This window comes from Triticum dicoccoides, chromosome 7A (assembly GCF_002162155.2).
Source record: "Triticum dicoccoides isolate Atlit2015 ecotype Zavitan chromosome 7A, WEW_v2.0, whole genome shotgun sequence".
NCBI lineage: Eukaryota > Viridiplantae > Streptophyta > Magnoliopsida > Poales > Poaceae > Triticum > Triticum dicoccoides.
This window is the reverse complement of record NC_041392.1, coordinates 148,582,648-148,594,952: the sequence shown is the minus strand read 5'-3', so window position 1 is coordinate 148,594,952 and position 12,305 is coordinate 148,582,648. Positions and strand designations below refer to the sequence as shown.

General features: G+C 45.1%; 1 protein-coding gene across 1 annotated transcript; it reads right to left on the bottom strand.

The window, feature by feature from the left end:
* Positions 1-10,564: 10,564 nt before the first annotated feature.
* Positions 10,565-12,050, bottom strand: LOC119330762 (aspartyl protease AED1-like). Its single transcript, XM_037603887.1, has 2 exons — positions 11,897-12,050; positions 10,565-11,814 (listed from the first exon to the last, which is right to left on the bottom strand). Exons 1-2 carry the CDS (start codon positions 12,048-12,050, stop codon positions 10,565-10,567), a joined length of 1,404 nt encoding a protein of 467 aa, XP_037459784.1.
* Positions 12,051-12,305: the final 255 nt, after the last annotated feature.

Genomic DNA, 12,305 nt, shown 5'->3' with positions numbered 1-12,305 from the left:
GTTTTGTCGATCCAAAGGGAGCTAACAAAGTGTGCAAGCTCCAGCGATCCATTTATGGACTGGTGCAAGCCTCTCGGAGTTGGAATAAACGCTTTGATAGTGTGATCAAAGCATTTGGTTTTATACAGACTTTTGGAGAAGCCTGTATTTACAAGAAAGTGAGTGGGAGTTCTGTAGCATTTCTGATATTATATGTGGATGACATATTGCTGATTGGAAATGATATAGAATTTCTGGATAGCATAAAGGGATACTTGAATAAGAGTTTTTCAATGAAAGACCTTGGTGAAGCTGCTTACATATTGGGCATCAAGATCTATAGATATAGATCAAGACGCTTAATTGGACTTTCACAAAGCACATACCTTGACAAAGTTTTGAAGAAGTTTAAAATGGATCAAGCAAAGAAAGGGTTCTTGCCTGTGTTACAAGGTGTGAAGTTGAGTAAGACTCAATGCACGACCACTACAGAAGATAGAGAGAAAATGAGAGATGTTCCCTATGCTTCAGGCATAGGCTCTATCATGTATGCCATGCTGTGTACCAGACCTGATGTGTGCCTTGCTATAAGTCTAGCAGGGAGGTACCAAAGTAATCTAGGAGTGGATCACTGGACAGCGGTCAAGAACATCCTGAAATACCTGAAAAGGACTAAGGATATGTTTCTCGTTTATGGAGGAGACAAAGAGCTCATCGTAAACGGTTACGTTGATGCAAGCTTTGACACTGATCCGGACGATTCTAAATCACGAACCGGATACGTGTTTACATTGAACGGTGGAGCTGTCAGTTGGTGCAGTTCTAAACAAAGCATTGTGGCGGGATCTACATGTGAAGCGGAATACATAGCTGCTTCGGGAGCAGCAAATGGAGGAGTCTGGATGAAGGAGTTCATATCCGATCTAGGTGTCATACCTAGTGCATCGGGTCCAATGAAAATCTTTTGTGACAATACTGGTGCAATTGCCTTGGCGAAGGAATCCAGATTTCACAAGAGAACCAAGCACATCAAAAGATGCTTCAATTCCATCCGGGATTTAGTCCAGGTGGGAGACATAGAAATTTGCAAGATACATACGGATCTGAATGTTGCAGACCCGTTGACTAAGCCTCTTCCACGAGCAAAACATGATCAGCACCAAGGCTCCATGGGTGTTAGAATCATTACTGTGTAATCTAGATTATTGACTCTAGTGCAAGTGGGAGACTAAAGGAAATATGCCCTGGAGGCAATAATAAAGTTATTATTTATTTCCTTATATCATGATAAATGTTTATTATTCATGCTAGAATTGTATTAACTGGAAACATAATACATGTGTGAATAAATAGACAAACAAATTGTCACTAGTAAGCCTCTACTTGACTAGCTCGTTGATCAAAGATGGTTATGTTTCCTGACCATAGACATGAGTTGTCATTTGATTAATGGGGTCACATCATTAGGAGAATGATGTGATTGACATGACCCATTCCGTTAGCTTAGCACACGATCGTTTAGTATTATGCTATTGCTTTCTTCATGACTTATACATGTTCCTATGACTATGAGATTATGCAACTCCCATTTACCGGAGGGACACTTTGTGTGCTACCAAACGTCACAACATAACTGGGTGATTATAAAGGTTCTCTACAGGTGTCTCCAAAGGTACTTGTTGGGTTGGCATATTTCGAGATTAGGATTTGTCATTCCGGCTATCGGAGAGGTATCTCTAGGCCCTCTCGGTAATGCACATCACTTAAGCCTCGCAAGCATTGCAACTAATGAGTTAGTTGCGGGATGATGCATTATGGAACGAGTGAAGAGACTTGCCGATAACGAGATTGAACTAGGTATTGAGATACCGACGATCGAATCTCGGGCAAGTAACATACCGATGACAAAGGGAACAATGTATGTTGTTGTGCGGTTTGACCGATAAAGATCTTTGTAGAATATGTGGGAGCCAATATGAGCATCCAGGTTCCGCTATTGGTTATTGACCGGAGACGTGTCTCGGTCATGTCTACATAGTTCTCGAACCCGTAGGGTCCGCACGCTTAACGTTACGATGACGGTTATATTATGAGTTTATATGTTTTGATGTACCGAAGGTTGTTCGGAGTCCCGGATGTGATCAAGGACATGACGAGGAGTCTTGAAATGGTCGAGACATGAAGATTGATATATTGGAAGCCTATGTTTGGATGTCAGAAGTGTTCCGGGTAAAATCAGAATTTTACCGGAGTACCGGGAGGTTACCGGAACCCTCCGGGGGCTTAATGGGCCTACATGGGCCTTAGTGGAAATAGAGGGAAGCAAGGGAATTGTGGGGCTTGCCCCCCCCCAAGGCCCAAACCGAATTGGTTTAGGGCAAGGGGGGCCCACCCCCTCTTTCCTTCTTCCCCTCTCTCTTTCCTTCTCCCGAATCCTATTCCAACTAGGAAAGGGGGAGTCCTACTCCCGGTGGGAGTAGGACTCCTCCTGGTGTGCCCTCTCCCTGGCCGGCCGCACCCCCTTGCTCCTTTATATACGGGGGTAGGGGGCACCCCAGAGACACAAGAATTGATCAAGTTGATCTTTAGCCATATGCGGTGCCCCCTCCACCATAGTCCACCTCGATAATACTGTAGCGGTGCTTAGGCGAAGCCCTGCGTCGGTAGAACATCAACATCATCACAACGCCGTCGTGCTGATGAAACTCTCCCACAACACTCGGCTGGATCGGAGTTCGAGGGACGTCATCGGGCTGAACATGTGCTGAACTCGGAGGTGCCGTACGTTCGGTACTTGATCGGTCGGATCGTGAAGACGTACGACTACATCAACCGCATTGTGCTAACGCTTTCGCTTTCGGTCTACGAGGGTACGTAGACAAAACTCTCCCCTCTCGTTGCTATGCATCACCATGATCTTGCGTGTGCGTAGGAATTTTTTTGAAATTCCTATGTTCCCCAACAAAATACCCAGGCGCTACTGCAAGCATTAGTAAGGTACACATCAATAACATGTATATCAAATATACCTTTCACTTTGCCATCCTTCTTCTCCGCCAAATACTTGGGGCAGTTCCGCTTCCAGTGACCAGTCCCTTTGCAGTAGAAGCACTCAGTCTCAGGCTTAGGTCCAGACTTGGGCTTCTTCACTTGAGCAGCAACTTGCTTGTTGTTCTTCTTAAAGTTCCCCTTCTTCCCTTTACCCTTTTTCTTTAAACTGGTGGTCTTGTTGACCATCAACACTTGATGCTCCTTCTTGATTTCTACCTCCGCAGCCTTTAGCATTGCGAAGAGCTCGGGAATTGTCTTATCCATCCCTTGCACATTATAGTTCATCACGAAGCTCTTGTAGCTTAGTGGCAGTGATTGAAGAACTCTGTCAATGACACTATCATCAGGAAGATTAACTCCCAGCTGAGTCAAGTGGTTTTGGTACCCAGATATTCTAAGTATATGTTCACTGACAGAACTATTCTCCTCCATTTTGCAGCTATAGAACTTATTGGAGAGTTCATATCTCTCAATCCGGGCATTTGCTTGAAATATTAACTTCAACTCCTGGAACATCTCATATGCTCCATGACGTTCAAAACGTCATCGAAGTCCCGGTTCTAAGACGTAAAGCATGGCACACTGAACTATCGAGTGGTCATTAGCTTTGCTCTGCCAGGTGTTCACAACATCTGGCGTTGCTCCTGCAACGGGTTTGTCACCTAACGGTGCTTCCAGGACGTAATTCTTTTGTGCAGCAATGAGGATAATCCTCAAATTACGGACCCAGTCCGTGTAATTGCTACCATCATCTTTCAACTTAGCTTTCTCTAGAAATGCATTAAAATTCAACGGAACAACAACACGGGCCATCTATTTACAACAACATAGACATGCAAAATACTATCAGGTACTAAGTTCATGATAAATTAAAGTTCAGTTAATCAAATTATTTAAGAACTCACACTTAGATAAACATCCCTCTAATCATCTAAGTGATCACGTGATCCATATCAACTAAACCATGTCCGATCATCACGTGAGATGGAGCAGTTTTCAATGGTGAACATCACTATGTTGATCATATCTACTATATGATTCACGCTCGACCTTTCGGTCTTAGTGTTCCGAGGCCATATCTGCATATGCTAGGCTCGTCAAGTTTAACCCGAGTATTCTGCATGTGCAAAACTGGCTTGCACCCGTTGTATGTGAACGTAGAGCTTATCACACCCGATCATCATGTGGTGTCTCGGCACGACGAACTGTAGCAATGGTGCATACTCAGGGAGAACACTTATACCTTGAAATTTAGTGAGAGATCATCTTATAATGCTACCGTCGAACTAAGCAAAATAAGATGCATAAAGGATAAACATCACATGCAATCAATATAAGTGATATGATATGGCCATCATCATCTTGTGCCTTTGATCTCTATCACCAAAGCACCGTCATGATCACCATCGTCACCGGCTTGACACCTTGATCTCCATCGAAGCATCGTTGTCGTCTTGCCAACTATTGCTTCTACGACTATCGCTATCGCTTAGTGATAAAGTAAAGTAATTACATGGCGATTGCATTTCATACAATAAAGCGACAATCATATGGCTCCTGCCAGTTGCCGATAACTCTGTTACAAAACATGATCATCTCGTACAATAAAATTTAGCATCATGTCTTGACCTTATCACATCACAACATGCCCTGCAAAAACAAGTCAGACGTCCTCTACTTTGTTGTTGCAAGTTTTACGTGGCTGCTACGGGCTGAGCAAGAACCGTTCTTACCTACGCATCAAAAACCACAACGTGGTATAGTGATTGTTTTTTGATCTTCAGAAAGAACCATGTTCATTGAATCTGATTCAACTAAAGTTGGAGAAACTGACACCCACCAGCCACCTGTGTGCGAAGCACGTCGATAGAACCAGTCTCGCATAAGCGTACACATAATGTCGGTCTGAGCCGCTTCATCCAACAATACCGCTGAATCAAGAATCAACTAGTGACGGCAAGCAATATGTATATACCCACGCCCACAACTCCTTTGTGTTCTACTCATGCATATAACATCTACGCATAGACCTAGCTCGGATGACACTGTTCTGGAATGCAGTAATTTCAAAATTTTCTTACGCACATGCAAGATCCATCTAGGTGATGCATAGCAACGAGAGGAGAGAGTGTTGTCTACGTACCCTCGTAGACCGTAAGCGGAAGCGTTATGACAACTCGGTTGATGTAGTCGTACGTCTTCACGATCCGACCGATCCTAGCACCGAAGGTACGTCACCTCCTCGATCTGCACACGTTCAGCTCAACGACGTCCCACGAACTCTAGATCCAGCTGAGTGTCGGGGGGATAGCTTCATCAGCACGACGGCGTGATGATAGTGATGATGAAGTTACCGACGCAGGGCTTCGCCTAAGCTCTACAACGATATGACCGAGGTGGAAATCTATGGAGGGGGCACCTCACACGGCTAAGAAATCAACTTGTGTGTCTATGGGGTGCCCCCTCCCCCGTATATAAAGGAGTGGAGGAGGGGAGGGTCGGCCCTCTATATGGCGCGCCCTAGGGGGTGTCCTACTCCCACCGGGAGTAGGATTCCCCTCTTTCCCTAGTAGGGGGAGAGAGAAGGAAGGGGGGGGGCGGCCCCCCACCCAATTCGGATTGGGCTAGGGGGGCGCGCCCTCCACCTTTCCCTTCCTCTCTTGTTTTCCACTAAGGCCCAATAAGGCCCATATACTCCCCGGGGGGTTCCGGTAACCCCCCGGTACTCCGGTAAATGCCCGACTCACTCGAAACCATTCCGATGTCCAAACACAGGCTTACAATATATCGATTTTTATGTCTCGACCATTTTAAGACTCCTCGTCATGCCCATGATCCCATCCGGGACTCCAAACAACCTTCAGCACATCAAACACACATAAACTCATAATACCGATCGTCACCGAACGTTAAGTGTGCGAACCCTACGGGTTCGATAACTATGTAGGCATGACCGAGACTCATCTCTGGTCATTAACCAATAGCGGAACCTGGATGCTCAAATTGGTTCCTACATATTCTACGAAGATCTTTATCGGTCAAAACGCATAACAACATATGTTGTTCCCTTTGTCATCGGTATGTTACTTGCCCGAGATTCGATCGCCGGTATCTCAATACCTAGTTCAATCTCGTTACCGGTAAGTCTCTTTACTCATTCTGTAATGCAACATCCCGTAACTAACTCATTAGTCACATTGCTTGCAAGGCTTATAGTGATCTATGCCAACTCAACAAACACCATCGGAGACACCTGTATAGCATCTTTATAGTCAGCCAGTTACATTGTGACGTTTGATAGCACACTAAGTGTTCCTCCGGTATTCGGGAGTTGCATAATCTCATAGTCATAGGAACATGTATAAGTTATGGAGAAAGCAATAGTAGTAAACTAAACGATCATCATGCTAAGCTAACGGATGAGTCAAGTCAATCACAACATTCTCTAATGATGTGATCCCGTTCATCAAATGACAACTCTTTGTCCATGGTTAGGAAACTTAACCATCTTTGATCAACGAGCTAGTCAAGTAGAGGCATACTAGTGACACTCTGTTTGTCTATGTATTCACACATGTACTAAGTTTCCGGTTAATACAATTCTAGCATGAATAATAAACATTCATCGTGATATAAGGAAATATAAATAACAACTTTATTATTGCCTCTAGGGCATATTTCCTTCTATAGGTGTGGAGTGGTAACAGTGTAGAAGGTTCATCCAATTTCTCTGTGTTTTTAAGTTATTTTTTGTTTGATTTTTTCTATTCGTTTCCTTTTACTATTTTTTTTAAAATATTATTTTTTAATTTAAAAACTTGAATTCTGTACATATTTGTTTACCATTCTTTAATTAATGAACATTTTTTAAAAGTCAAGATTGATTTTTCAATTTCATGAACAATTTCCAAATTCATGATCATTTATTTTGAAATTCATGATATTTCTAAAATACTTGAACATTTTCAAAAAAATGGTGAACATTAAAAACGAAAACGCCACAAATTTCTGGGATCATTAGTGCTATATTTTTTTCCCTGGATCATTATCGAAGAAAACACGGTATATTGTACCCTTTTACATATTTTTTGATTTTTTTCTGGGATCATTAGAGTTATATTTTTCTTCGGCCATGTGATGTTTAGATTGTTTATTTTGGACTAGTGTGTCTATTTTTTCTACTCCCCGGCTAGCCCAACCTGTTTGGATCGGGAGTTTGAGTGGACATGTCGATACTTCTCCAATATCTATAATTTTTTATTGTTCGATGCTATTATAGTATCAATCTTGTATGTTATATATGCAATTATATGCAATAGTATACCATTTTTGGGACTAACCTATTAACTGAGTGTCAAGTGTTGGTTGTTGTTTTTTGTCCGTTTTTTATTTTTCAGGAAATCAGTACCAAGCAAAGTCCAAATGCCACGAAACTTTTTGACCATTTTTTGGACATAAGAGACCCTAGAAGCCTTGAAAGGAGGCCAAAAGGCACATGGATGTGCCCATGTGGCTTGTGGGCCCCTCATTCGTCTGTTTGACCTAATTTTGTCTTTATAAATTCTCTAAAATCAGGAAACTAACAAAGAGCTACTCAAAATATATTTTTCGCTGCCGCAAGCCTCTGTTATTACGAGATCCCATCTGGAGGCATTTTCCGGTAGTCTGCCGGAGGGGGAATCGATCATGGAGGAACTCTACATCAATCTGCATGCTCTTCTGATGATGTATGAGTAGTTTACCACAGACCTACGGGTCCATAGCTAGTAACTAGATGATTTCTTTTCTCTTTTTGATTCTCAATACAATGTTCTCCTCGATGTTCTTAGAGAACTATTCGATGTAATCTTTTTTTGCGGTGTGTTTGTTTGGATCTCATGAATTGTGGGTTTATGACTAGATTATCCATGAATATTATTTGAGTCTTCTCTGAACTCTTTTATGCATGATTGTTATAACTTTGTATTTATCTCCGATCTATCCATTTGGTTTGGCCAACTAGATTGATTTATCTTGCAATGGGACAGGTGCTTTGTGATGGGTTCATCTTGTGGTGCTCTATATCCGGGTTACAAAAAGGGACAAGACACCCATTTGTATTGTTGTCATTAATTAAGGATAAAATGGTGGGGTTTATTCATATTGATTAATTTTTTACTTTGTCTACATCATGTCATCTTGCTTAAGGCGTTACTCCATTCTTTATGAACTTAATACTTTAGAAGCATGCTGGATAGCGGTCGATGTGCCAGCAGGCGAAGTGGTGGCCAGCAATGCCAGTGCCGGCGGGCGAGGTGGTGGCGGGCACCGGCGTGCTCTCGATCGAGAGCAGAGAGGGGTACGAGAGAGAAAGGAGAGAGATCGTGGTGGCGGTGTGTGTCAAGAGAATAAGGGATAGAGAGAGAGAGAGTGGTGGGGGCGTGGGGTGCGTGGGCTTTGCGTTGTGGGGATGTCTAGAGCAGATCGTGCCATGTCATCGATCCGTGTGATCAATCCGGATGGTGTGTTTCATCTTTGCCATCTACAAAAAAAAACACAGACGACAAAGATATACTTTGTCGTCTGTTATTTTTTTACATACGACAAATGGTTTTGTCGTCTATAAAAATAATAATTAGACGGCAAAGTATGGTCACAAAAAAGGTAAAAATGATTTGTGCGAATATTTCCTACATTCCTAATGTGAAGGTAAAAATGATTTTTCAGAATTTATAGGACTAAACTAGAGCACACTTGTAGTTCAAATTTGAATTACTTGATGTAAATCGTCAGAAATTTAATATATCAATGAAATATGTCAATATCACACTAAAATTCATGAAAAATTGGCATTTGAAATCCCATGTGGTCTACTTTATGTGAAAATTGAAAGGGCACAATTTACAATATAATCTGTGGTACTTGCTTAAAAAAGTCATCTTGGCTAGTAGAAAAATGGAAAATTAACTCTTTATTTGTGATATTGTCAGTTTATCATTTTTTCACAATAAATTGCACATAAAAGACCTTCATGCGAAAGGATTTTAATTTTTGAGCCTTTTTTATTTTCTGTGATTTTTTCAAATTGTTGTCAAAATTGGATGAATGGCTAATCATATAAAATTGCACCCATTTTCTGATTTGTACACATATTCAAATGAAATTCATACAAATCATGATTAATTTCAAGTGTATGCAAAAGACTCAAAATATAATCCAGTTATAGCATATGAAATTCATACAAATAATAATTTATTCGAATAAACGACAAGTTCGGCGCGATCCTATCGCCAAATCCGAAACTAATCTTCTTCGTCAAGCTGCGAGCGGCACGCGGCAATGCTGATCTCGAAGCTAAGGCCATCCTAGAAGGCACATCGCCCAACGATGTTTTTGTGTACCATCGGGTTGAGGCTGTCGAAGTGCTGGATCCGAGCAGTGCGGTCGTGGGCGAGGATGTGCGGCCATAATGGGTTGTTAGGCTCGAAGTCTGGATGCGCCCTCTCCTCTGGCGTCAGACCTGCCTAAAACCTGCGAACGGCGCGCACAAAGGCTATCGAGCCAACGGCGGGAACAGGCGCCACCAGAAGACCCCCTGACTCACAATCCATCCCACCGGCAGACGTGTGTCCAGCGGTGCACGAATGTCGTAGCTGGCGAGAAGCTCGGCTTCACGGAGAGTAAAGTTATGCGGCCACACCATGGATGCGGAAAGGAAGGTGGGAGAGGAGGGGTAGGGTTTGTGCTACAATGGCCCTGGAGGTGGATAAGGTTGTAGAGGCGAGCGACGAAATGGGATAGGGGGATGCATATATGGCACGAGAAGGGTGGGTTGCGGCGTTAAGCTACCATTAATGGGTGCCGGCTGACACGACTCCCCATGTGTGAAAACACGCGTCGTTGCTTATGTGGAAACAATAGGCGACGCTAATTAAATTTTGCATACCGACGGGTCTTACGCGTGAGTCGCGGACTATGTAGGAATCAACCGGCGACGCGAAATCAATAACGCATGCGGCCAAATGGTGGGTCATACACGACGGTGTGCACGAAAGAGTCGGCAATGCGGATGCATGCGGCCTTAAAGATTGGTCTCACGCGTCAGTACCGGGCGAAGTGACAGTCAACGGCTTTAACCTGATGGCAAGGCACGGTTTAACCTTTTGTGAGGCGCGGACGAGCGGAGGAGAACAAAAGTGGGCAATGTTAGATGGGTGGGGCAAAACTCAACACAAAGAGGAGGAGGCATGAATTTTTTTTTATTATATTATATCCTCTTACCACAAACGGCGATAGGATGGAATCGGACAAAAACGGAAAAATACGACTTCCTTCGTTTCAAATTACTTATCGCAGGTATGCATGTATCTAGATGTATTTTAGTTCTAGATACATTCATTTCTGCGACGAGTAATTTAGAACGGAGGGAGTAGAACTGACGCGATGATCGGGCGGGTCATCCATCGTGTAGCACTCGAGCAGTTAAGAACAAACCGATTGATATATTTTTTGTAAGCTAGCTCCCGATCGATTGACGTATGTATAGGTCGAGGATTCAGCAGGCAGCTGCCCGGAATCCGAGTCTACCACCCCAAACGTCGTACAGCATCTCCAACGTTCTCATTTGGACATTGCCGAGGAACCCGACATAATCATCTGGCCCAGACTCGGCGAAGGCCAGACAACCATCCAACAGAAGCCCGTTGGGGACATCGAGGTCAACCGTGACACCGCCGGTGAAGGTGAGAGCGACCTTTGGCACGGTGACGTTGCTGTATCCGGTGAAGTTGTAGCATGTGTCGCCGTCGTCGCTCGGGATGAGCGGGTAAGCCGCCATGGCCCCCCGGAACGCGGACTGCAGTTTCGCGTAGGGCGTCGTTGGCAGATGTGAGATGATATTGCCGCAGTCCACGATCAGGCCCCCCTCGAACACCTTTCGTGGGATGCGGAGCTGCTTCCCGCCAACGCTGATGCCGGTGAGCTTCACCAGGTAGGAGGTGGCGTCATCCATGAAGTGGGTCATGGGCGTGAACGAGAAGCCCGAGGTGTTGCTGGGCGCGCCGAGGGCGAGGAACCCGGTGCCGCTGCTCACCGACGGGAGACAGTGGGAGAAAGAGCCGCCGTAGAGCGCGGAGGTCTGAACCGGGAGCGACTCGGGCGCGCGGCCAAGCCCGAGCAGGCCGTCGAACTTGTCGTTGGGGCCACCCTGCTTGTACCCGCAGCCGAAATGGAAGTCCTTGATGATGACGCCGGGCGCCAACGTGAGCGCCTCGTTGCTGTACACGCCGCTGGTCTTTGACCCTCCTCCGTACTCGACTCGATACCCGCACTGGGACTGGGTGCCATTGCCGTTCATGCTGCAGCCATTGTTCAAGTGGTGATCGGACTGGAGGATCTTGCAGACGTCAAAGCCGCAGGGAATGGGAGCATAGGTGGAGGACTTGCGCGGGTCGAACAAGGGATCCTTCTGAAGGTAGCAGTCGCTGGAGTTGCATGGCGCGCACTGCACCCACGACAAGTCGCTGCCGGTGTCCAGGAGGAGGACCTGCTCCACGGCCGGCGTGCCCAGACCCAACGTCACCACGTACTCCTGCGAGTCCACGAAGGTGCCCAGATGCGCCGGGATGCTTACCTCGCCCTCCTCCTGGTCCTGCATCTGCATGGTGCTCATGACGTAGTCTGCGCGGACGCGGCTTCTGCGAAGCGCCTCGACGAAAGATGATGGCTTGTCGGTGGACGGCGACTTGGCGCAGGGTCCGTGCCTGTGCACCAGCGGCACAGCGGCGCCGTTTGGCCGCGGCGCCACTGAAACATATATCCGAGCGTCATACATGCAGATCGATTAACGTCGAAAATTATGCCACGCTCAATTCATGCACGTACGTACCTGTGGATCTGGAGGTGGAGCAAACATCTTGTGTCTGAAATGACCTGGTTGACACCACAACGAAGCTTTGCTTACCGTTGCCTACAGCAGAAATGGTGGAAAGGTAGCTGCCAAATACGACCAGGAGGATGCACAAGAACAAGGGAGAAGCCATTGGAAGTTACAGCAGTATACACCAGGGCTTTTTACCTAGTCTAGGACGCCCTGATTTATACACCAACCACACGTTCAGGAATCTATGTGGGACTGACTGAACAATCACGAAAAATGAGAATGGGAAGATTATACCAAGGATGAGGTGGAGCCGTCGATGTGTTTACACTTGTCTTGGCAGTAAGTAGATAAAACAAAGATACTAGTAACTTTTTCTCCTCGAGTTAACTCGCCCTCCTTTGTCATGTACGTTCAG